The sequence below is a fragment of the Stenella coeruleoalba genome (genome assembly GCF_951394435.1).
Source record: "Stenella coeruleoalba genome assembly, chromosome: 8".
Lineage (NCBI taxonomy): Eukaryota > Metazoa > Chordata > Mammalia > Artiodactyla > Delphinidae > Stenella > Stenella coeruleoalba.
This window is the reverse complement of record NC_137154.1, coordinates 69,328,269-69,355,545: the sequence shown is the minus strand read 5'-3', so window position 1 is coordinate 69,355,545 and position 27,277 is coordinate 69,328,269. Positions and strand designations below refer to the sequence as shown.

At 38.1% G+C, this 27,277-nt stretch overlaps 1 protein-coding gene across 1 annotated transcript; it reads right to left on the bottom strand.

The window, feature by feature from the left end:
• Positions 1-797: 797 nt before the first annotated feature.
• Positions 798-27,196, bottom strand: LOC307189808 (ester hydrolase C11orf54 homolog). Its single transcript, XM_079928306.1, has 9 exons — positions 27,056-27,196; positions 21,143-21,204; positions 12,941-13,039; positions 9,802-9,875; positions 9,517-9,618; positions 8,238-8,414; positions 6,667-6,816; positions 3,597-3,713; positions 798-2,662 (listed from the first exon to the last, which is right to left on the bottom strand). Exons 2-9 carry the CDS (start codon positions 21,195-21,197, stop codon positions 2,489-2,491), a joined length of 948 nt encoding a protein of 315 aa, XP_079784432.1. The 5' UTR covers positions 21,198-21,204; positions 27,056-27,196; the 3' UTR covers positions 798-2,488.
• Positions 27,197-27,277: the final 81 nt, after the last annotated feature.

The following is a 27,277-nucleotide window of genomic DNA, read 5'->3' as shown; positions in this document are numbered from 1 at the left end:
TATGGCTGAGTAATATTTATATTTAGGAACCTCTTTGAACTCAGTCTGATAATTTAACTATAGAGTCTCTTGGGTTTTCCAAGAAGTCAATCATGTTTTCTGCTGAAAAAATTATTTTTTCCTTCCTTTTCAGTTGTTATACCTATTCTGTCTTTGTCTTCTTTTCCTAGTTGAAACTCCAGTAGTTAATGATATTGGGCATCCTTGTCACATTCCTAAAGTGAATATGGTATTAACATAATTTTGCAAATATCTAGCTAGCTAGCTAGCATTTTAAAAATTGCTTCTCGCAATATGCGCTAGATGTTAGCTTCATGGAGTTCAGGTGATCCTATTTTGTTTACAATGGCCTCTGCCATTTTTTGAAAATACCAAGTCCTCTTCTGCCTCTGAGCCTTTAAATCTGCTAGAAAAGATGTTCCTCCAAATAACTTCATAATAATGGCTCACTCTCTCAGTTTTTTCAGGCCTTTGTTCAAATGTCTCTTTATCAGAGGCTATCCCCGATCTCTCTCTATAAAATGTGTCATAGAGTCTGAGTCCACCTTTGATGTTTGACTGCCGACAGCTGTTAAGCCTTACCCCACTCCTTCCTCCCCTTCTGCCCCACGTTTGTGCAGTAAAGCCTGGCTGCTTCTTGCTTTGCCACCTGTGGGAAATTCAAACTGCATGCAGAACCGTCACCCTGGCCCTACCCCGTAACCACCATAAAACCCCCAAGCCAGTCTCCTCTCTCTGTTCTCTCAGGCCATTTTTGGACTTGCTTGGGAGCTGCCCTGCTTTCCCCAGGAAGCCTTATTATGGGAATAATAAAGTCTGTCATACACCCTTGGTATGTGTGTGACTTCATCAGTCTCAACATCTGAGCTGAATTTTGGGTGGGAGTCCACCTTTTCTCAGTGTGGATGCCCACAACAAAATAACATCCTCCTTCACAGTCCATCTTCTGCTTTATTTTTTCTTCATAGCACTAGTACCACCTGACATAATATGTATTTGCCTTCCCCTACTATATAAATGACTGAATGATAGATCCCAGCATCTAGTGAAGTATCTGTCATAATCATTCATTCAACAAATATTTGAGTGCCCACTTTGGCCAGGTTCTCTTAAAGGCTATAGTGGTGATCAAAGCCCTTGCCATGGAGCTTACATTCCAGAGGGCAGGGTAGGTGTTCATTCAGTATGTATTTGTTAAATGAATGAATACTAATATTATTTTTGTCTGGAGGTAGGATATTAAAAAGAAACACAATATCATATTATGAATGTAAAATTTTTATTCATTTCTTTTGATGCAAACTAGTGTTTATTAAAAAATAATATTTAGGAATTTATACTCACTGGACATGTTATAGTTAACATCCAAAGACAAAAAATATTTGTTATAGTTAACATCCAAAGACAATTTATTATATGCTTAGTACTAAAAAGCTCCTAAATCAGTGTTGGCATTACAAGATTAGAGAGTTGTTTTTGGCTCATGATTATTATAGAAAAACACTGAGGAAAACTTCAGTCATTACAATTGGTAAAGGTATAATTTTACATTTCATGAAGGATAGTAGTCATATTTGGTAATAGCCTCATTTATAAATTAAAGTATACTCACTTCGAGGTTGTATTTTGATGCTGTTTCTTTTCACTTCTCGCAAATAACCAACAAGGCACAAACTGCTTCCAATTGACAGTCCAAACAAAGGAGGAATCATGGCTAACCATCTGGTTGCTAATATTTGTTAAAGGCAAATTACAAACTTCAGAGTATGGTTCAACATCACCAAAAGGAGTAAAGTTGCTCCCTCTGACCACCTTATTCCATGAAAAAAGTGTACTTTGACTTCTAAAATGGATTTTAAAAATTCAGTAGAAAGATTTAACAACTATCAACATTTCCAGCACTGATTTTTCTAATACCCAGAAACATCCACTTAGCAGTTGTAAGACTAACTTGAAAAACTGAATATACAAATGTAAATTATTGCCATTAGCTAGTAGGAATCATCACTTGATTCTTAATCCTGTTTATATTTAATTATAAACATAAGACTGATTTTTGTGTGTGTGTGTGGTATGCGGGCCTCTCACTGTTGTGGCCTCTCCCGTTGCAGAGCACAGGCTCCGGACGTGCAGGCTCAGCGGCCATGGCCTACGGGCCCAGCCGCTCCACGGCATGTGGGATCTTCCCAGACCAGGGCACGAACCTGTCTCCCCTGCATCAGCAGGCGGACTGTCAACCACTGTGCCACCAGGGAAGCCCAAGACTGATTTTTAGAATAAAAAGAATGAAGAACATCTCCATCATGTGTCTTTGTTCCCAATAATCCCTTTCAGATAGATCTGTGAAGTAATACAGAGCACAGTGTCGACATACCTTTCATTTCAAAGGCCGAAAAAAATAGGGCTTATTAAGTAGTGAGATCATTTCTATTAGGCTTTATATTAGTATCAATTAATGAGTTAATCAGTCAAACGAGTATCAGTTGATTTAATCTCGCCCAAATGAATGGGTCTCTGTTGGTTGATCAATGCGATAGAGAAACTCTGCAGGTAAGAAGTATCCAAGATATTCCACTATATCTGGGGTGGTGTCATAATGGTAGTGTCCACCTTCTCCATGATGACTAAAACAATGAGTGTGCTCCAACCGCAAATCAAACCCCTAGGACAACAGAGAAGCTATCTGTTAGTATTCCAATTATTTTGCATAGAACTTGTTTAAGGGGATGGGAGACCTTTTTAATTTATGTTACAATAATTTTTATTTTATTTTTTTTAGTAGGTAATACAGTCACATGATTCAAAATTCAGAGGGTGCAAAAGCATATATTCAGTAAAATGTATCTTTCCATTTCCTGCCCTCACTTCCTTTCCTAGAAGGCAACCAAAGTAAGCAGCTTCTTCTATATCCTTCCAAAAGGATTATTTTTAATTTATTACTTGTATGGTAGTACTCTGCACCTACTGTGCTGTATGTTGCTCTTCTTCATTTAACAGTATAGCTTTCAGATCTTTGTATATCAGAACATAAAAGAGCTTCCTAATTCTTTTATATCTATGGTATTCTATTGTATGCGCATACCACTTTCCAACTGACATTAGATTATTTCCAGTTCTTCTGCTATTACAGCAGTGCTGTCATGAATAACCCTTTTAACTAGTCATTTTATGCACATAGCCATATATTTAACGATAAATTCCTAGACATGTAATCACTGGATCAAAAGATATAGTCAGTATTTTCGTAGATATTTGCTTTAAATTAGTCTATATTATTTTTCTAGGGTACAATATTAGAATATAATGAACAGTATATAGAAAAGCAAATAAGATGATAGGACACCTGAATCCTGTTCTGATTCTACTATTTAATAATGTGACTTTGGGTGTTATTTAAAATGCCTGTGCCTTCAATTCTCCAAAGGTAAAATCTGCTCTGCCAAATCATAGGTGGTCAGATATTTGCTCCCTTACCTTTTAAGACAATTCTACAGACTACACTAGTTCTTAAATAAGAACACAAAAAGTGCCTAATTCTAAAAGAATATTCTAAAAATTAAGCATTATTGCAATGTAAAAGACAGACATAGACTTACTGGGTCTCTGGAGATAAAAACTGGCAGACAAACCAAAGGAGCCTTCATCTCATAAAAACGTAACCATTTATTCACGTCTTCATCAGAGTTCAATGGGCAGGAAGAAAATTCTGCTGGCTACAATAAAAGGACATTAAACAAGTAAACATCGAATATTATTGAGCTAAAAATTTATATATAATTTCATTGTTAAAACCTTTAAGCCTTCTTATACATTCTATTGCTATTTTTGGCACCAAGAGAAGTTATATACCCTAGTTTTCAAAAGGACCACCAATCAATGTGTACACACTAAAAGATATGAATGAATAAATAAAGGAGTTTCTCAGTTTTCCTATGAGTATATCCTCATCCCAGTCTTAAATGTCATTATTGATACTGGTAAATGAAAAAAAAGGAAGGCATTGAAAGTGGGGTAGAAGCATCAAACAGAATAAAATACTTAGAAATAAACTTAAGGAGGCAAAAGACTTGTACACTGAAAAGTACAAAGCATTGCTGAAACGAATTCTAAAAGACTCCAGTAAGTGGAAAGACATCTTGTGTTCATGGATTGGACAACTTAATATTGTTAACATGTCAGTACTATCAAAAGCAATCTAAAGATTCACTGCATTCCCTGTCAAAATCCCAATGACGTTTTTGCAGAAATAGAAAAATCCACCCTAAAATTCGTATGGAATCTCAAGGGACCCCAAACAGCCAAAACAATCTTGAAAAAGAAGAAGGAAGTTGGAGGTCTCACACTTATTGATATCAGGCTTGCTACAAAACTATAGTAATCGAAATAGTGTGATACTAGCATAACGACAGGCATACAGATCAGTGGAATAGAATAGAGATCCCAGAAGTAAACCCTTGCATATATGGCCAAATGATTTCTGACAAGGATGCCATGACCATTCAATGGAGAAACGGCTGTCTTTTTAACAAATAGTGCTGGGAAAACTGGATATCCACATGTAAAAAAATAAAGTTAGACCCTTACTTTATATCATATACAAAAATTAACTAAAAATGGATCCGACACCTAAATATAATAGCTAAAACTGCAAAGACTCTTAGAAGAAAACAGGAGGGAAGTTTCATGACATTAAATTTGACTTTTTGGATATGACATCAAAAGTACAGGTAGTAAAAGGAAAAATAAACAGGTGGACTACATCAAACTAAAAAGCTTCTGCACAGTAAAGGCAACAGTCAACAAAATGAAAAAGGCAGCCTATGGAATGAGAGAAAATATTTGCAAACCATATATCTGATAAGGGGTTAATATCCAAAATATATAAGGAATTCAATAGGAAAAAAAAAGCCCAATTAAAAAATGATCAAAGGACTGAATTAGACATTTTTCCAAAGAAGACATACAAACGGCCAACAGGTATATGAAAAAGCACTCAACATCACTATTCATCAGGTAAATGCAAATCAAAGCCATGAGATATCACTCACTCTAGTGCAGATGGCTGTTCTCACAAAGGCAAGAGATGAAAAGTGTTGGTGAGGATGTGGAGAAAATAGAACACTTGTACACTGCTAGTGGGAATGTAAACCGGCACGACCATTACGGAGCTTCCTCAAAAAATTAAAAATAAAACCACCATATGATCCAGCAATTCTGCTGGGTATATATCCAAAGGAAATGAAATCACTACCTTGAAGAGATATCCGCACTCCTATGTTCACTGTGGCATTATTCACGTTAGTCAAGATTGGGAAACAACCTAAGTGTCCATCAACAGATGAATGGATAAAGAAATTGTTATCTGTATCTTTTTAGTTGTGATATGTATATGAAATATTATTCAGGCTTAAAAGAAGGAGGAAATCCTGCCATTTGTAACAATATAGTTGAACTTGGAGGACATTATACAACACTAAGTGAAATAAGCCAGTCACAGTCAAATACTGCATGATATCACTTATATGTGGAATCTAAAGAAGTCCAACTTAGAGAAACAGTATAATGGTGGTTGCCAGAGGATGAGGGGGTGGGGGAAAATGGGGAAATGTTGATCAAAGGGTACAAACTTCCAGTTATAAGGTGAGTGAGTTCTAGAGAGCTAATGCACATCATGGTAACTATAGTTAATAATAAAGTATTGTTTACTTGAATTTTAAGAAATCCTATAATCCTTTGGTATTTACAAATAGATTTCTCTATAATTTTGTCGTAAATTGGAAAAGTAAGTAGTTTCACAAATGTGTCTTTCTATGCAGAATCAGCTGGTTTGCCATTTAAAATTATCAGGATAAAAAACATCAAAACAATACGTTTTCTAATGGCTTCATTGTTAAAACAAAAAGGACATTAAGTTATAACACTTTTACACTTCATTCATTTATTCGTTCACTCACCTACCAAAAATTATTTAAAAAATCCTAGATGACCTGGTCTGTCTTCATATAGTATTCCGTCATTAATGCCTTATAAACTTATTATAGTCAGCCCATAAGATTATCATTTTCATGAGTTCTTTCCCTAAAACCACAACCATCGTAATAGCAAAGTCTATATAGGGATTCTAGCAATGAAAATAATCAGTTTCTAAGGCTTATACTCACATCTATCTCAATCTTTAATACAAACAAATTGAGAAGAAAGTTCTATTATATTAATATGAAAAAAGGACTCCAGCTGGACATTATCATACAAGTTGCTTTACAGTATTGTCTGTCATTTAAATTTGATCACAGTAAAAGGGTTTGTTCAGGGTGTCTTTAAAAGTTAAATTCTCAGGTCTTCCCTAGTGGTCCAGTGGGTAAGACTCCGTGCTCCCAATGCAGGAGGCCCAAGTTCAATCCCTGGTCAGGGAACTAGATCCTGTATGCATGTTGCAACTAAGAGTTCGCATGCTGCAACTAAGAAGTCCACTAAGAAGCTGGCATACCGCAACTAAAGACCCTACATGATGCAACGAAGATCCCACGTGCCACAACTAAGACCCAATGCAACCAAAAATAAATAAATAAATATTTTTAAAAAAGGTTAAATTCTCAATGTATATTAAAAAAATCCTACGATCTTAAGCACGTGCACGCGCGCACACACACACACACAGGCCTTTACCATAATATGAGTCTTCACTTTTCCCTTCTGAATCACGAAAGTACCTCCCATTCCTACAGGCTTATCTCCATAATGTTTTTCAAGAGTCTGTCTCATACAAGTCACAAAGTTAAGTTTTCCAGTTCTTCTTTTGGCTTTCACCTCAATGACCTAGAGAGGACATAAATACACATACCATTGTTCTAAGCTGCAAAATATTATGTAAATAACTACCCAAGTGAAACATTATATAATTCAGTGCCATCAAGCAAATATTCACTTGTTTGCTTCGAGCACCCAGATATGAGCAGAAGTGTCTCAATCCTCTAAGTCTTAATAATATATATAGTATTTTATATATATATATATATATATATAAAAATTATATATCATTTACTCTAATAATGTCGTATTTGTGCTTTCTTGGACTGAGAGAGTTATAGCTAAATTTTATAAATTTATAGCCAAATTCTACACTGAACTCTAGAGATTCTTATATGTCAAGGTGGTGAAAGACTGAGAATTCTTTGGTTTAAAGGGATTAACTTCTGATAACTGGAGGGAGGAGAAATGATTATGTTTTCTCATTTCCTTTAAAAATCTGGACTTCTGTTACCTCCACTTTATTAGGTATTTTTGCTTCACTATCTCATTTCCCAAAGTGGCTGAAGTAGTTATCTCTACAAGATCTGGGAGTTCTCACAACAGCTAAAACTGAAATAATCTTTAAAAAAAAAATAACAGCTTTATGGGGGATATAATTCACATACCATACAATCCACCTATTTCAAGTATACAATTCAATGGGTTTCAGTATACGTATAGAGTTGTGCGACCATCATTACAATTTTGGAACATGAAATCATCCTTTTTTTTTGTACTAACAGGAAGTAAATATGAAGTGAGGCATTAATTCTTCTCACGTCTTCTATAATTTTTTGCTCCCATCATTTCTATCTCAATCAATGTCTGATCAGTCTGAAATGAGTAAGTTACATATATACCAACTATATAGGTAGACATTATCTACTTCAGCTGCATGGTTCATCTATTTGACTAACTCACTCCCCACAGGAACATCCTATTTTAGTTCCTTGGAAAAAAAGCTATTGCTTACTAAGTATTATTTTTTTTTCTTTTTAAAATTTTTGTTTGCGTGTGTCTTTTTTGCTGCGTGCAGGCTTCCTCTAGTTGAGGAGAGCGGAGGCTGCTCTTCATTGCGGTGCTAGGCCTTCTCATTGCGATCGCTTCCTTGTTGCAGAGCGTGGGCTGTAGGCGTGCTGGCTTCAGTAGTTGTGCCGCATGGGCTTAGTTGTTCCGTGGCATGTGGGATCTTCCCAGACCAGGGCTCGAACCCGTGTCCTCTGCATTGGCAGGTGGGTTCTAAACCACTGTGCCACCAGGGAAGCCCAAAGTATTTTCACTATGCCTGTAGTACTTTCTGAATCTTTCATAACTGTGTTATTTAAAGAGGTTTGGGACTTAGGTAGCTTTGGATTTCCTTAAGAAAACTACAGTAGTAGCAATAAGCATGCAAATTTTTAGCTATCTGAGAACTCTTGGAGAATACTGCATTTTTAGAACAAAATCACCTTTCCAGGCTGGCCTTCACTGGCAAAAAGATTAGCCAGTAATGCAAACCCAAAATCATGATATTTCTCACTGTATTTCTCAAGTAGGCACCCTCCATCTGCAGAGTTAACATGAGCAAAGTAACTTCCATTCACAGGAGGTTTGTGTTCACTTTCTGTTTGAACAACTGGCATAAACTGAAAAGAAAAGTAAATAAGGTAATTAGTCAAGCCTAGTATCTCTATGCAAAGAGAAGATCTTGAATAATGTAACAAAATATTTTGTCCTAGACTTTAAGACATTTTATTTCAAGATCTAATAATAAAACATGAAAAATAAAATATTTAATGTCAGATTCAAAATGTTAAAGATTTACAAATATCAAAAAAACTGAAAAAAAATTTTAGAAAATGTTTACAGTATTATAGTGTTTCTATAAGATTGTGACATTTGCATCAAAATTTCTCATTTTATTACTTACTTATTTACTTACTTACCTACCTACTTACCTACTTACTTACTTAGTTCCCTGACCAGGGATCGAACCCAGGCCCTTGGCAGTGAAAGTGCCGCGCCGCGTCCTAACCACTGGACCGCCAGAGACGTCCTTAAAATTTCTCACTTAAATTTTAAACTTTTTCTGTCTTGAACACTAGGCAAATTATATTAATGTTTCTATAAAAGGACTTGTATGATTATTGACTAACAGTCATAGATGTAAGAGGCTGTGAGAGAATGGGCAGACTGAGCAGGTTATTCTCCTGTTCGTGAGATGTGAAGAAACAGTGATGTTTTTATGTTGGAAATGTGTTAACATACATAGTGATAGATACTACCTTTTGTAAACAATAATCATACTACTGGGGTAGGTCCCTGCAATTTGGTCTGAAAGAGGGATTTGATTAGATAATTAAATATTTCATTCATCTTCTGATTGCAAGCTGCCCTTATACCAGCAAAGATCATAGAGAAGTTAGGAATCCTCTGATGTGTAAGGACTGAAATCTTTCACAGTCCAGAGTCCTCAGCAAATCACAGTAGGACCTTCGATGGACTCCTCGAATACTGAGCATGTGCCATAAGAAAATCTAAATTAGAGATGAGTGCTCCATTTCAGTTGGACTAATTGGAGCATGTGCTATACTCCAAATCTGTATCAACAGTAACAAATCTGTAGAGAGGTATGACATCAACCACTTACAATTCATTCAGAAGACAAGATTTCTGATAGGGCAGTAAAAGGAAAAAGGCAAACTAAGTGTCAAATCAATAAAGTAAAGTAATTATATATATGCTGACCTCAGAATTGAATCCAAGAGTCTGAAATGGGCCTGCTCCTGCTCCAAGAACAAAAGCTCCAGGAAGCTGGATTTCTTTTGCGATTTTATTTAGATCATAAACCTATACAAGAGGAAACGCATATTATTTAAATCTTACTTATATAAATTCCCAGATTTACTTTTTATTACTACATCCATTAACACTTCCTTGTCACATTGGTCAGTGGACCTTCTAATAATAAAAATAGGAATCAACCCGATTTTCATAATCTCCATGTGAATGTGAAAAGTAAAAGAAACTTACTTTTTTTTTATTTGTAAGAGGCAATAAGTAAGGTACACCTCCTACTTCTGCAATTCTAGTTTTCCCACAGATACCTAAAAAAAACAAATAAAACAAGCCATCTTAAAAATAGGCAAACATCTAAATTTAAGTATAAAATGCCGGAAGACACTAATTTATTAAGAGTATATAACTTTTCAGTTCATAGTTTTACAAATAGCAGGGGTTGGAAAATGTAAGTAGCTAGGATCCCTGTCCTATGCTAACTTCCTGTGTTTCTAATAGTGTCATAACCAAGCATGACTTGATATAGTTAGTAGCATAAAGGCAATCGAAAGTTGATGATACATAACACTGTAAAGCAACTATACTCCAGTAAAAATTAATAATATAAAAAAAGAAAGTTGATGATAGGGCAAGGGCTAGAACTGGAGCCAATGTTTGGATGAGGTTTCTAGAATTAGTCTATAATGACTTATTCCTTTAAAAATCTTTCTTTTGGGGGAGGGAGGGTTTTAGCTAAAATTATATTTTAATTTAAAATATTTTGGTAAAATATTACTTCTTTTAAAAATCCATATTGAGAAGTCCTCTTGTTAGAGTTGTTTGTTCCAAGGTTGTTTATAAAAATGACAAGTAATTTTAGGTAACTTCAGATGCTAGGAACTTTCTACTTACATTTTTAATTAAACGTCACAGGTACAGCTAGACACTGTTTGAGAAAAGATTCCCCAGTGTTCTCCTTACTTGCTGCAAGTGACAATAAGTCCTTCCTTCTCTAGTGCTTTGGTTGTGTCTATTGGCTCAACACCCACCAAGAGGTGAACCTGGTTTTCGGGTAAAACGATGAAATAATACTAGTAAACACGCCAAGATCACTAGTGACAAGACCAGTTCATGTAGAAAGTACCTAAATATGTTTATGAAAGATCATATATGTAACATGCATACATATCTGGCTTCCTTAGTATGTAATTTAAAGACTCACAAATTATTGACAAGAACCTAGAAAACTCTTTTTCAAACCAACCCTTTGGGTGACAAAATTAAGATTAACTATTTTTCCTGTACTCTTCTGTGTTTTCTGGTTTTTATTTGAATTATTTAATCAATTATTTATTTTGGGGTAAAATATATTACCCTTATAATCGGAAGAAACAGAGCTATAAAAAAGTATTATGATAGGGACTTCCCTGGCAGTCCGGTGGTTAAGACTTCGCCTTCCAATGCAGGGGGTGCGGGTTCAATCCCTGGTGGGGGAGCTAAGAGCCCACATGCCTCAGGGCCAAAAAACCAAAACATAAAACAACAAAAAAAGTATTATGATAAATGCTTTTAAGGTGTGAAGAGATATTGCCATCTGGTACATAAAACTTCTAGAATTTACAGGTCTACTTAAAATCAAAGACTGTTTGAACTAGAAAGACCCAAAAAGAACATTTAACCCAAATCTCACTCCCCCCCACCCCCATTTTAATGTATCTGAAGCCCAGATACATTAATTGGCTTACCCAGGGTAATGAAACCTTAAGTGGCAGAGAAAGAACTAGAGTCCAGGATTTCTACGTAAAACTGCTTTTTAACAAAGATGTCAATTACATAATAAAAGAGTGAGTAAGTGTGACTGTTCCAAATTCCTCATTACAGTAGGGTATAATGAGAGAATGTTGGACTTTGGAAGCAGACAGATCTGGATTTGAATCCTGATTATGATTCCCACTGAGATTACTTAGCCTCTCTTCAGCTTCAGTTTTCTCATCTATAAACTGGGGCTAGTACTCACCTTGCAGTGTTAGTATAAAAATTAAGACATCAAATATAGATATCCATCATACTGTCTGACAAATTATATTTACTTAATATTGAAACTGAATGGTACGGATGAACCGGTTTGCAGGGCAGAAATAGAGACACAGATGTAGAGCACAAACGTATGGACACCAAGGAGGGGAAAGTGGCAGGGGTGTGTGTGGCAGGGGGGGCGGGTGGGGGGCAGTGGTGGTGGTGGTGGTGGGATGAATTGGGAGATTGGGATTGACATATATACACTAATATGTATAAAATGAATAACTAATAAGAACCTGCTGTATAAAAAAAATAAATAAAATTAAAAAAAAAAAAAGAAACCGAGCAGGACCCTGTGGGGCTCCTGGGCACAAAAGTCTTTTCGTGTCCCCTGTTTTTTTGTTGGTAAGAAATAGGCTTCATTCGGCTTCGGTGACCTTCCCTGAGTTCCACAGGGCAGGTTCAAACAGTTGCTAATCAGGGAAGGGAGGGGATGAAGAGACAAGGGAGGAGCAGTCAAGAAACAATAGTGTAGCCTTGGGGCAGGGTCCTGGTTCCTCCTCACTGGATATACATAACTGTATCTTTGAGCTCTTGTGCAGAACTAAAACCCCTACCACATGGAAGATGTTAACTACTTGATGAAACATTCTTCATTCCAGAGAGAAGGTTACAGTTCAATAACATAGAGAACCATAGATGACGGGACCACCTGAGATGATCCTTAGACTGAAGGAATGCAGGCCTTGCAAGCACTCTGATCCTTATGAGAAGCCCCTCCCCTTGACTGTAAGACTCCCCACACCTGCCCCCCCACTGAGTTTGGGACAGTTTTGAGGGCATTAGGCCTCTGTGGCCCCCTTTGCCTGGCAAAGCAATAAAAGTATTCTTTTCTACTTCACCCAAAACTCTCGTCTCTGAGATTCAATTTGGCAGTGCTGCACAGAGGCTGAGTTTCAGCATCAATATTAATTTCCCTTCTCACTTTAAACACTGGCTGGATAATCACTTGACAAATTTGTTGAAGGGATATTAGTATTTAATGGATGATTCAAATAAATACAAGGCTTTTAAGATCACTTCTGGTCTTGAATGAATGAATGAATAATAAATAAATACATAAATAAATAAATAAAAATTACAGTAAGTTTCCATAACAGTCATTTGAATGATTAAAAACAAAACTCTCATGTGATATTCAGGATTCTAGCCTATTGAATATCTATTATATAACCTGTGAAAGTTACAAAAGTACATAAAAAACATATTTTTCTACAAGGGTATAAAATGAAATTTGACCAATATTAGAAAACACAGAAATTAAGCACAATTTAATCTAAAAGCTGGGTCAATATCCTTTGCAGATATTGCTTACCTTTTACAGGAAAGGTAAATGGCTCCTTGGTCAAATTAGGGCAATCAACTACAGAGACCTGGACATCAGCAAAGTTATCCGTTAGCCCCTTCTGCAGAACTAATAAAGACAAGGAAAAGGGTTAAACATTAGGTAGAAATTTGTCATCACATATCAAGTCTTCCCTCAACTGTTTTGTGTGTCATACTTCCAAACTAAACTTGTGTAATTTACTACTTTTTTTTTAAATTTTTTGGATATGCCACATGGCATGTGGAATCTTAGTTCCCTGACTAGGGACAGAACCTGCGCACCCTGCAGTGGAAGCATGGAGTCTTAACTGCTGGACCGCCAGGGAAGTCCCTAAACTTGTGTAACTTAAAAGGAGGGGGATAAGGGACTTCCTTGGTGGTCCAGCAGTTAAGACTCAGCACTTCCACTGCAGGGGGTGCTCCCCACATGCTGTGCAGCGCAGCCAAACAAACAAACAAAAGGAGGGGGAAATGGTCTTATTAATGAATACAATCAGAAACTGGACACATAATTAATCACAAGATACATATATTAAGGTACATAAATACTTCCATAAATAACACTGTAAACTGTAGTGATTAGAAACCACTGAAGATAAACACTGCACTCAGGTGAGGACTACGTTTCTTTTAGGGAGAGGATTCCAAGTATTGAAATGTAAGTATTTAAACTGCAAGAAAGTAAGCAATTACATGCAACACCTTCATTAATGCTTATAGAAAAAATGTTGAGCAAAAGAAGTAAGACATGGGGCTTCCCTGGTGGCGCAGTGGTTGAGAGTCCGCCTGCCGATGCAGGGACACGGGTTCGTACCCCGGTCCGGGAAGATCCCACATGCCGTGGAGCGGCTGGGCCCATGAGCCATGGCCGCTGAGCCTGCACGTCCGGAGCCTGTGCTCCGCAACGGGAGAGGCCACAACAGTGAGAGGCCCGTGTACCGCAAAAAAAAAAAAGTAAGACATGAAAGTATGTGTTATATGACTCATATGTATTTCAAAGACAGGCAGCTAATCTAAGGTTCTAACAGGTCAGAACAGTTCAGAACAGTGGTCACCTCTTGGGCGGCTGGGGGAGGGGAAGGGATCCCACACGCGAAGGGGGAAATTGGGGAACCACTGGGAGGGCAGAGGATCAAAAGGGAGCATGGCCAGGTTTCCCCTGCCCACTTGGACCCCCAGGAACCTGTTGAGATCCCGGGCCTGATCCTCTGCCCACCTAGGCCCCCTCCAGCTGTGTGGGTCCTGAGGGAGCGAGAGGGAGGGAAGGGGGAGCAAAAGTAAAGGCTGTATCTATGGCACCGGCACCCCTGAGGGGTGGCCAGGGGAGGGAAGGAGTTACTACGCCCAGTGGGACCCAGTCACGGTTAGGGTTCCAGCAGTGATGGGGGAGACCCTGGGGGAGACAGTGGGGGAGGGGCACAAACGAACGGAAGGGGACGGGGCCACTGCTTTCCCTGTCCTCTTAGGCACCAGGGAGCCTGTTGGGCTCCAGGGCCTAATCCTCTGCCCTTGGAGCCTCTCTCCTGCCATGCAGAGCCTAAGCCTCACCCCTACACCCCCACCCATGGCCCCACCTCTACACTCGAAGACCCCCCTCTGAGACCCCCTCCAATGTGCTGGGCATAAACCCCACCCACACACCCTCACTCAGGGCCCTGCCTCCAAACTCCAGAACTCCACACTCCAGGGGCCCTCCTTTCAACATGCTACCTCTCTCCTTCTGCGCAGGTCCTAAGCAGAGGCCCCGCCCCATGCTCCAACATCACCCGGCCTAGGCCCTGCCCCATGCTCAAATGTCACACCCCCACCCGCCTAGGTCCGACCCCACCCAAAACCCCACCTCTGCCTAAGTTCCACCCCCTGCCTAAACTCTACCCCTATAGCCAAGACTTTTTTTTTTTCTTCTTTTAGATTGGGGCTCTGTTTTACCTTGTAGATTCATTGTTGTCGATTCTTTTATATTTTTATTTTTTCCTAATCTTTTATTTTTCTAATTTTATTTTATTCTTTATACTTTGTTAGTGATCTCTCCTTTTGGCTTGTTCCCCCACACCTTTATTTATTTTTCTTTTTTCTGTTATTTTACCTTGTTGCAGTTGTTTCAATTATAATTTTATTTTTCTAACATATTTTTTATCTTTCTAATTTTATTTTATATTCTTTCATATTGTACTGCTCCATTTTTTCTTTCTTTCTTCCCCCCCCCTTTTTTTTTTCACTGTGCCATGAAGCTTGCAGGATCTTGGTTCCCAGGTTGGAGGTCGGGCCCGAACTCCTTTGGTGGGAGCTCTGAGTCCAAACCGCTGGACTAACACAGAACCTCAGACCCCATGGAATATCAATTGGAGTGACACCTCCAGGAAATCTTCATATCAGCATCAAGACCCAGCTCTATCCAACTGCATGCAAACTCCAGTGCTGGACATCTCAGGCCAAACAACCAGTAAGACAGGAATACAGCACCACCCATCAAAAAAAAAAAAAAAAAATGAAACGACAAAAAAATTTGTTACAGATGAAGGAGCAAGGTAAAAACCTACAAGACCAAATAAATGAAGATGAAATAGGCAAGCTACCTGAAAAAGAATTCAGAGTAATGATAGTAAAGATGATTCAAAATCTCAGAAACAGGATGGAGAAAATACAAGAAACATTTCACAAGGATCTAGAAGAACTAAAGAGCAAACAAACAGTGATGAACCACACAATAACTGAAATTTAAAATACTCTAGAAGGAATCAACAGCAGAATAACTGAGGCAGAAGAACGAATAAGTGAGCTGGAAGATAAAATGGTGGAAATAATTACCAGGGAGCAGAATAAAGAAAAAAGAAAGAAAAGAATTGAGAACAGTCTCAGAGACCTCTGGGACAACATTAAATGCACCAACATTCTAATTATAGGGGTTCCAGAAGAAGAAGAGAAAAAGAAAGGGTCTGAGAAAATATTTGAAGAGATTATCATCAAAAACTTCCCTAACATGGGGAAGGAAATAGTGAATCAAGTCCAGGAAGAACAGAGGGTACCATACAGGGTAAACCCAAAGAGAAGCATGCCGAGACACATATTAATCAAACTATCAAAAATTAAATACAAAGAAAAAATATTGAAATCAGCAAGGGAAAAGCAACAGATAACATACACGGGAATCCCCATAAGGTTAACAGCTGATTTTTCAGCAGAAACTGCAAGCCAGCAGGGAGTGGCAGGACATATTTAAAGTGATGAGAAGAAAAAACTATAACCAAGATTACTCTGCCCAGCAAGGATCTCATTCAGATTTGACAGAGAAATTAAAATCTTTACAGATGATCAAAAGTTAAGAGAATTCAGCACCACCAAACCAGCTTTACAACAAATGCTAAAGGAACTTCTCTAGGCAGGAAACACAAGAGAAGGAGAAGACCTACAAAAACAAACCCAAAACAATTCAGAAAATGGTAATAGGAACATACATATTGATAATTACCTTAAATGTAAATGGATTAAATGCTCCAACCAAAAGACATAGACTGGCTAAATGGATACAAATGCAAGACCTGTACATATGCTGCCTACAAGAGACCCACTTCAGACCTAGCGACACATACAGACTGAAAGTGAGGGGATGGAAAAAGATATTCCATGCAAATGGAAATCAAAAGAAAGCTGGAGTAGCAATTCTCATATCTGACAAAATAGACTTTAAAATAATGACTATTACAAGAGACAAAGAAGGACACTTACATAATGATCAAGGGATCAATCCAACAAGAAGATATAACAATTGTAAATATTTATGCACCCAACATAGGAGCACCTCAATACATAAGGCAAATACTAACAGCCATAAAAGGGGAAATCGCCAGTAACACAATCATAATAGGGAAATTTAACACCCTACTTTCACCAATGGACAGATCATCCAAAATGAATATAAATAGGGAAACACAAGCTTTAAATGATACATTAAACAAGATGGACTTAATTGATATTTATAGGACATTCCATCCAAAAACAACAGAATACACTTTCTTCTCAAGCGCCCATGAAACATTCTCTAGGATACACCATATCTTGGGTCACAAATCAAGCCTTGGTAAATTTAAGAAAATTGAAATCATATCAAGTATCTTTTCCGACCACAATGCTATGAGACTAGATATCAATTACAGGAAAAAAACTGTAAAAAATACAAACACGTGGAGGCTAAACAATATACTACCAAATAACCAAGAGATCACTGAAGAAATCAAAGAGGAAATCAAAAAATACCTAGAAACAAATGACAAAACACAATGATCCAAAACCTATGCGATGCAGCAAAAACAGTTCTAAGAGGGAAGTTTATAGGAAGACAATCCTACCTCAGGAAACAAGAAAAATCTTAAATAAACAACCTAACCTTACACCTAAAGCAATAGAGACAGAACAAAAAACACCCAAAGTTAGCAGAAGGAAAGAAATTATAAAGATCAGATCAGAAATAAATGAAAAAGAAATGAAGGAAATGATAGCAAAGATCAATAAAACTAAAAGCTGGTTCTTTGACAAGATAAATAAAATTGACTCATCAAGAAAAAAGAGAGAGAAGACTCAAATCAACAGAATTAGAAATGAAAAAGAAGAAGTAACAACTGACACTTCAGAAATACAAAGGATCATAAGAGATTACTACAAGCAACTATATGCCAATAAAATGGACAACCTGGAAGAAATGGACAAATTCTTAGAAAAGCACAACCTTCTGAATATGAACCAGGAAGAAATAGAAAATATAAACAGACCAATCACAAGCATTGAAATTGAAACTGTGATTAAAAATCTTCCAACAAACAAGAGCCCAGGACCAGATGGCTTCACAGGCGAATTCTATCAAACATTTAGAGAAGAGCTAACACCTATCCTTCTCAAACTCTTCCAAAATATAGCAGAGGGAGGAACACTCCCAAACTCATTCTACAAGGCCACCATCACCCTGATAACAAAACCAGATAAAGATGTCACAACAAAAGAAGTTACAGGCCAAATATCTCTGATGAACATAGATGCAAGAATCCTCAACAAAATACTAGCAAACAGAATCCAACAGCACATTAAAAGGATTATACACCATGATCACGTGGGGTTTGTCCCAGGAATGCAAGGATTCTTCAATATACACAAATCAATCAATGTGATACACCATATTAACAAATTGAAGGATAAAAACCATATGATCATCTCAATAGATGCAGAGAAAGCTTTCGACAAAATTCAACACCCATTTATGAAAAAACTCTCCAGAAAGTAGGCATAGAAGGAACCTACCTCAACATAATAAAGGCCGTATATGACAAAGCCACAGCCAACATCGTTCTCAATGGTGAAACCATGGTTTCTGGAAACTGAAACCATTTCCTCTAAGATCAGGAACAAGACAAGTTTGCCCACTCTCACCAGTATTATTCAACATAGTTTTGGAAGTTTTAGCTACAGCAATCAGAGAAGAAAAGAAATAAAAGGAATCCAAATCAGAAAAGAAGAAATAAAAAAAAAAAAAAGAAGAAGTAAAACTGTCACTGTTTGCAGATGACATGATACTATACATAGAGAATCCTAAAGATGCTACCAGAAAACTACTAGAGCTAATCAATGAATTTGGTTAAGTAGCAGGGTACAAAATTAATGCACAGAAATCTCTTTCATTCCTATACACTAATGATGAAAACTCTGAAATAGAAATTGAAGAAACACTCCCATTTACCACTGCAACAAAAAGAATAAAATACCTAGGAATAAACCTACCTAAGGAAACAAAAGACCTGTATACAGAAAACTATAAGACACTGATGAAAGAAATTAAAGATGATACAAACAGATGGAGAGATATACTATGTTCTTGGATTGGAAGAATAACATTGTGAAAATGTCTCTACTACCCAAAGCAATCTACAGATTCAATGCAATCCCTATCAAACTACCAATGGCATTTTTCACAGAAGTAGAACAAAAAAATTCACAATTTGTATGGAAATATAATGGACCCCGAAAAAAATAAAATAAAATAAAATAAAAGACCCCGAATAGCCAAAGCAAGATTGAGAAAGAAAAACGGAGCTGGAGGAATCATGCTCCCTGACTTCAGACTATACTACAAAGCTACAGTAATCAAGATAATATGGTAGTAGCACAAAAACAGAAATATACATCAATGGAACCAGATAGAAAGCCCAGCGACAAACCCATGCATATATGGTCACCTTATCTTTGATAAAGGAGCCAAGAGTATACAATGGAGAAAAGACAGTCTCTTCAATAAGTGGTGCTGGGAAAACTGGACAGCTACATGTAAAAAATGAAATTAGAACACTCCCTAACACCATACACAAAAATAAATTCAAAATGGATTAGAGACCTAAATGTAAGGCCAGACAGCATAAAACTCTTAGAGGAAAACATAGGCAGAACAGTCTATGACATAAATTACAGCAAGATCCCTTTTGACCCACCTCCTAAAGAAATGGAAATAAAAACAAATATAAACAAATGGGATCTAATGAAAGTTATAAGCTTTTGCACAGCAAAGGAAACAATAAAAAAAGATGAAAAGAACACTCAGAATCAGAGAAAGTACTTGCAAACAAAGCAACTGACCAAAGATTAATCTCCAAAATATACAAGCAGCTCATGCAGCTTAATATCAAAAAAACAAACAACCCAATCCAAAAATGGGCAAAAGACCTAAACAGACATTTCTCCAAAGAAGATGTACAGATTGCCAACAAATACATGAAAGGATGCTCAACATCACTAATCATTAGAGAAATGTATATCAAAACTACAATGAGGTATCACCTCACACCAGTCACAATGGCCATCATCAAAAAATCTACAAACAATAAATGCTGGAGAGGTTGTGGAGAAAAGGAAACCCTCTTGCACTATTGGTGGGAATGTAAATTGGTACAGTCACTATGGAGAACATTATGGAGGTTCCTTAAAAAACTAAAAATAGAACTACCATATGACTCAGCAATCCCACTACTGGGCATACCATGACAAAACTATAATTCAGAAAGAGTCATGTACCACAATGTTCACTGCAGCACTATTTACAATAGCCAGGACATGGAGGCAACCTAAGTGTCCATCGACAGATGAATGGATAAAGAAGATGTGGCACATATATACAATGGAATATTACTCAGCCATAAAAAGAAATGAAATTGAGTATTTGTAGTGAGGTGGATGGACCTAGAGACTGTCATACAGAGTGAAGTAAGTCAGAAAGAGAAAAACAAATACCATATGCTAACACATATATATGGAATCTAAAAAAAAAAAAAAAAAAAGGTTCTAAAGAACCTAGGGGCAGGACAGGAATAAAGACGCAGATGTAGAGAATGGACTTGAGGATACGGGGAGGGGGAAGGGTAAGCTGGGACAAAGTAAAACAGCAGCATTGACATATATACAGGACCAGATGTTAAATAGATAGCTAATGGGAAGCAGCTGCATGGCACAGGGAGATTAGCTTGGTGTTTTGCGAGCACCTAGAGGGGTGGGATAAGGTGGGTGGGAGGGAGACGCAAAAGGGAAGGGATATGGGGATATATGTTTGCATATAGCTGATTCAGTTGGTATACAGCAGAAACTAACACAACACTGTAAAGCAATTATACTCCAATAAAGATGTTAAAAAAAAAGTTAATAAAGCAATATTGTACAACTTTTGGGCACCACACATATTTAAATCATGGATTACCATATTCATTTTCATTCTGTAAAGTTCGTATCTCATCAAGAATCTGAATCGTGAATTTAGATTTTTTTTGAGGGGCAGAGTTTTGGACTCTGTCAATAAAAACAGTACAGAACAAATACAGAAAAGGAAAATTAGTTCTGTATTGAAAGTACTGTTGCATAAAGCTTATCTTAGAATGTTTTTATTTAAAAATTTTTTTCCGGGCTTCCCTGGTGGCGCAGTGGTTGAGAGTCTGCCTGCCGGTGCGGGGGACACGGGTTCGTGCCCCGGTCTGGGAGGATCCCACATGCTGCGGAGCGGCTGGGCCCGTGAGCCATGGCCGCTGGGCCTGTGCGTCCGGAGCCTGTGCTCCGCAGCGGAAGAGGCCACAACAGTGAGAGGCCCGCGTACCACAAAAAAAAAAAAAAAAAAAAAAAAAAAAATTTTTTTCCTTAGGATAGTTAAAAAACTCAGTATTGCATTTACCTCCAACAAGCTCCTCTAGACTTGGCACATGAAAAGAATACTCAGCACAAGACATCTTCTTTCTGAAACAGGAAGGGGGCAGGACACAACCTTTAAAAGAATGACAGAGCTGTTGGGGGACACAAAAATTAGAACCAGCTAGGTCCAAGATGGCAGACTTCCAGTAGAACTTGAGCCTCATTATATGCTCATTGTAATGCATTAGCATCTAAATGACACACCCACAGGTGCCATGACCATAAATGGCCAAAAGTGGGCAGTGGCCCAATTCCTGGAATTCTCTGCCCCTTCCCCCAAATAGCTGGAATAATCCTCCCACTTGTTAGCCTATGAAATTACCCAGTCCATAAAAACTACCCCATATTTCGGGGCCTCTCACCTTCTGAGATGTTCCACACTCTGTGGAGTGTGTTTCTCCCAAGGTCATCTCACCTTTTGAGATGGACCGCATTCTGTCTATGGAGTGTGTCTCTCTAAAAAAATCCACTTCTTACCTATCACTTTGTCTCTCAATGAATTCTTTCTGTGATGAGACATAAAGAACCTGAGCTTCGTTAAGTCCTGAGTGTGTGATCTCAAAGTACAGTGTGTTCAAGTCCCAATCTGAGTTTTGGCTGGGGTCAAGTCTCAGCCCATGGGCTCAAGTCCCAATCTGAGTTTTGAGGTTTCACGAGGATGTACAAAATAAAGCAATTGTAGGCTAATTATTGCAGTGCACCAAGCATGAACAGCTGCTGCTCTGGAAATGAAAGAGTTCAGTTATATAAAGAGGGCAAAAGGGCATTTAGGTGTCCTCACAGAAAGGCAACCATAACTTCTTGTATTTCATATTCCAAGTGAGAAATGTCCAAGTAACCTATTTTAATACTAGTACCTTAAATAGCTGACATTTAAAATAGACAAGAGGAATACCAAACCAAGAGGGCACATGATTCATTTTCTTCAGTCATGTATCTGGATTGAACATGCAGCTTTCTAATGGTTGATTTAAGGAATATAGATCCTGAAGCAAAGGTAGTTATTAAGGTTTATGAATAACTGTTTAAATGGTTGTAGATAACAGTACAGGATGCTCAGGTACTTCTATAATAGATCATTTATTTGTGTTTTCTATTCTATATTTGACATTTAGGCTAAAAGTTAAACAAGTTTCTTAGACTATCACTTTTACAAGAGAAAATTTAAATTACTAAGAGAAATGGAAACTCCTACAAATTATTAGCTTTTGAAATTCAAATTATTTCATTTACAAATAAACATTTTCTTGGTAAACAGCTTCAATGTCCAATTATTCTGATAACCTAACCAATTATCATTTGATTTTTAAAAAATATATGCTAAATATATTTTACAATAAGTAGACATATATGCAGAGATTAGTATCTTACCTCAAGTGTACAGGTGATGAGGTGTGCAAGCAGAGAGAGTTAAATAAAATGCAGGCAAAAAAACCCAAACAAACGAAAGTAATATGAGTTGGGCGGGGAATCCCACTGGAGGCCAGTCACAACAAGGAATAAAGACAAAACTCTTAAGGCTGTTTCTAAGAACACTGTTGGAGTTCTCATTAAAATTGTTAATGAAATACCTCGTTAATGTGAATAATCTCTGATATACCATTACTTAGTAAGCGAAAGATGGTCCTTCAACATCACTTGAAATACTCTTCCAAAAAAATTTTTTTTTTAATTTTCCAAAGATTCAGTTTTCTTAGAAACTGGATTTCTAATTTTGATGATATCAAATAACACATCCTCCACAAACATACATTTAAGACCCGACATTTCTTTAGTACTTTATCAGATAATACTTTATTACCCTTTATTTACTTAATATGCATAATTTGGTCTCCCAAAGAAAATGTGAAGTGTTGATAATGGGCCCCAAACCCTATATAATCATAGTTAGATGATCTCAAATATATTTTATTTTTTTTTGGCCGTGCATTGCGGCTTGCAGGATATTAGTTCCCTGACCAGGGATCAAACCCTGGCCCTCGGCAGTGAAAGCGAAGCACAGACTCCTAACCATTGGACGGCCAGGGAATTCCCGAAAATATATTTTCGAATTGAATAAGCTATAATTGTTTAGGAATGAGCCATTTTAACTTTATTGAAATAATTTCAGATGGACAGAAAATACGTACAAATAATCTCATATATGCTTCACCTAGATTTTCTAAATGTTGACATCTTATATTTTCTTTCTTTCTTTTTCTTCTTTTTTTTTTTTTGTCTGCTCTGCGAGGCATGCAGAATCCTAGTTCCCAGACCAGGAGTGGAACCCGTGCCCCCAGCAGTGTAAGCATGGAGTGTTAACCACTGGACCACAAGGGAAGGCCCATCATCTTATATTTTCTTTATTAGAAACCAGCAAGTACTAATTAAGAACTTGTGAAAATCTGCTCAGTGAATACATGTTTACTTAAAATGAAGATAATAAAAGCACTCTAGATATTTCTACTTACAGTAGGAATAATAAAGACTCAAGTTTAAATTAAATACAATCCTAATGATCTCAGGTGGCCTCGGCCTGCAGGGGCTTGAAGCAAGATCTCGTTCCCCAGCGAAGTCAGGCCATGGCAGTGAGAGCACTGAATCTTAGCCCCTACACCACGAGGGCCAGTGGCTAGTGACAAGGCCCCTGGCTTGTCTTATTTGTAAAAGTTAATTTCAACAAAGAGACTGAAAGTAGTGAAACAAGCAAAGTGTTTATTAGGAGGGAAAAAAGTACATGTGAATAGACACACATGGGTGGACTAAGAGAGTTGCGTCTTCGTGGTAGTTTAAATCACTTACATGGGGCATTTCTTGGGGGTTTCCTCTGGCAAATGTCTTGCTTTGCCTGGCTCTGAGGCCGTATTTGGTATAACTCAGGGTTCTCCCCTGTATGTGCGCACATCTCTTAATGCAGAGACCTATGGGAAGGTTGACATCACCTACTATGGGGTGGTGCCCCCTCCCTTCCTTACACCCCCAGCCTTTCTGTACCTGTATAGTTGGGAAGAACTCCTTGACCTTGAGAATGAGAAATCTGTGGTCTCTTTATCTTTTTTCTGGGTGGGACTGAGCTCCTCCCAGCTCCTGGCATTATATTATCTTGGAGTAGCTGCCCACACAGGACAGATTTCAGCTGCTCAGCCTGCAGCCCATCTACATCTCCTCATCACTAATTTTACACCCTTTACTATCTTTCAAAGGTCAGGTTTTTGTTTTCTTTCCCCACCAAAACAGAAACAAATTCCAACCCTAGGAGGCTACAGTCTGAATAACTGGTTTAGAAATGCAAGCCAAAAGCCCAGAAGGCAGCGTGGTAGTGTGTATAAGTGTGTTTCTGTGTGAGTGAGAGATAGGGAAGAGGAGGTTGGAGTTGGAGTGATGAGAGAAAAGGGTTAGAAAAGTTCTAATACAAATCCAGAGTGGCTCTAGGAGGACAGCTTTGGGCCACATGGAGGCAAACAACATTTACTCTCCAGATTCCACTGCTGGGAGTCAGTGGCCCAGAAGTAGGGTCTAGAGAAGGGAAGAATGGAAGATAGGAGGCAGAAGGATAAATGGAGCTGCAGAGGCAATGCCTAAAGGGGTAGACCAACTATGGCCGATAACTATTGACAAACTGCATTCTGTAAACCAGACAGTATGTTAGACACTTTACAGACATTCCTTCAAAACCTCACACAACGACATATTATCCTTCTCATTTTACAAGAGGAAATAGGCCAGAGAGAATATATTATTTACTCCAGATCACTCAGCTATTAAGTGGCAGAAACAGAATTCAAAACCAAATCTAGCCCACTGTAAACCCAGAACTCATCACATTATACCTTGCCATTAACTGGTGAGGGAATGATACAATTCAGCTCACAATAAGGGAAAGTTTGTATAGAGCAACCTTATAGCACTCAGTATACCTCTGGTCATCTGTTTGCTTTGTTTCTGTCCCTTAGACTGTGATCTCTTTGAAGATAGGACTGTATTTCTCATATTTGTCTTCCAAGTACCTAGCATACAATGGATACCAGTTCAGCCTTAGTTTTTTTTATTGAACATTTATGATATTCCAGACTCATAAGGCTCTGGGACACGGCTGGCTCCATGGATGTGCAACTAGTGAAGTTACACAGGACCATGTGTTCAGAATAGCACGTGGTTTATGCTCCATTGCCACCATCTTTAAATTCTTAACTTTAGGGACTTCCCTGGTGATCCAGTGGTTAAGACTGCAGGCTCCCAATGCAGGGGGCCCAGGTTCAATCCCTGGTCAGGGAACTAGATCCCGCATGCCATAACTAAGAGCCTGCATGCCACAATGAAGACCCCGTATGCCGCAACTAAGACCTGGTGCAGACAAATAAATAAATAAAATAAATATTTAAAAAAATTCTTAACTTTATATTTTAACTTTTAAGATGGATAGGACAATGGAACATGCTTGGGATCAGAGGAGAGAGGGTCTATGTGCATGTCCACCACCACTCCTTGCTTCCCATTCACAAAAAGCGTTTAAGTCCTGTGAGCGTAGAATGCTGGTGGATGCACAGTCCAAGGGAGTTCATTGAGACTCAAATTCCCTGGATTCCGTGTCGGTAGAATGTGCACGCATGGAGAAGTAAAATAAATACAGGGGTGCTAGTTTTGTGCAGTATCCAGTGTTCTAGTAAGAACAAAATACATATGCCTACATAGTATGAATTGTGAAATTTCAGTTAATTCTGCGTACAAGCTAAATGTTCTTTTGTTTGTACTTAAAACTGGTATTGCAGAATATAGAGTGGTAAATCTCATGCTAATGAGTTAAACTCAATTTTTCTTTACTTAGAGTGACAATAAATAGCAAATTAATGCTATTAATTAATAATAGTATAGTTAGTGATTAATAATAAATCAATAAAATAGAATGTCATTAATAATTAATAATAGCAAATTAATGCTATTAATTAAAACATCATGACAAGTGGAAAGAGGTACTACAGAAGAAAGGAGACCGCTTATATTTTAGTACCTTTAATGGCACTTTCTCCCTGCGTTTTGAACAAGGGGCCCTGCATTTTCATTTCGTACTGAGACTCACAAATTACATAGGCAGGCATGTTATGGAACATGGCAGTGAATAAGACATGCAATCCCTGTTCTGCAGCTAACGGTACTTCATAATGCCTAGAAGACTAGACTGTCTGTGCCTGGAATTGTTCAACATTTAGAGCAAAATTGAGTAAAGAGGCTAGATTACCCTCCAGGTCTGTCCAATCCGAAGATGACACTAACCATAGATTAAGACTAGACGGCTTTCCTGGTTTTTTCATATGATACAAGAGGTCTGAAAGTGGACAAATCAAGCCAGCTCATTCCTTTTTGTAACTACTGTGGGGAAAAAACCCCCCAAAATACCAAAACTAAACTAGTTAAACTTTTATCTTAACATTCATTAATCATTCAGGGAACTAAGGGAGAAAACAAACAAAAAAATTCGCCGCTGGTATCTCTTGTGGTATGTTAACCAACCCCTGGGAGGCTGACACTTAGCTCTGAGTGAAAGAGTAGTTAACAAAAGTCCGAAGGGGAGAGGGGACCTGGATGTACTACGGGTAACACTGGCTTCCAGTACAAAGGTTACACATTTTGAGTCTCGGTCAAAGCATGATCGTCTTACAATTTAACGCAGAGGAGATTTCTGAAGGCAAAAGTAGACATAATATGACGAAACACACCTGGCACCGTACACACACGCACACCCCCACACACACTCGAGATCAGATTTTGGGAAGTCAAAGGACAGCTCAGCCAAGGCGAGACCACTGGAAGCAAAGCAGGTGGAGTGCCTGTTTCCTTGCAGCTCACAGTCATTCCGTTCACCTGACCCCACAATTTATTTCTTGTAGTTTACCGAAACATTCTTGTTTACTCCACTTACCTAATCCGTGAGGGAAGCCTACACCTAAAACCCGATCTTGCCTCAGTCAACTCCGCCTCCTCTGGATCCAGGAGATCAGACCCTGCCCACTCGAAATCGCTCCTCCTCTCACGGAGATCAAAATGGCGCCCCGCCGGTCGCCACTTCCCACCTCTCACTCTCTTCCTGGAGTCAAATTGTTATCGCGAGACTTCGGTCTCCCTATTAGCTGGGGCATGCAGC

What these genes read in the sequence shown, in the direction of transcription:
- LOC307189808 (XM_079928306.1), bottom strand. Translation starts at nt 21,197, where the DNA reads ATGTCTTGTGCTGAGTATTCTTTTCATGTGCCAAGTCTAGAGGAGCTT. An exon ending in ATTTACCTTTCCTGTAAAAG is followed by an intron (nt 9,876 to 12,940) that starts GTAAGCAATATC and finishes TGTTTTTTTTAG; the next exon opens with GTATCTGTGGGAAAACTAGA. An exon ending in CTCTTGGATTCAATTCTGAG is followed by an intron (nt 8,415 to 9,516) that starts GTCAGCATATAT and finishes TTTTCTTTTCAG; the next exon opens with TTTATGCCAGTTGTTCAAAC.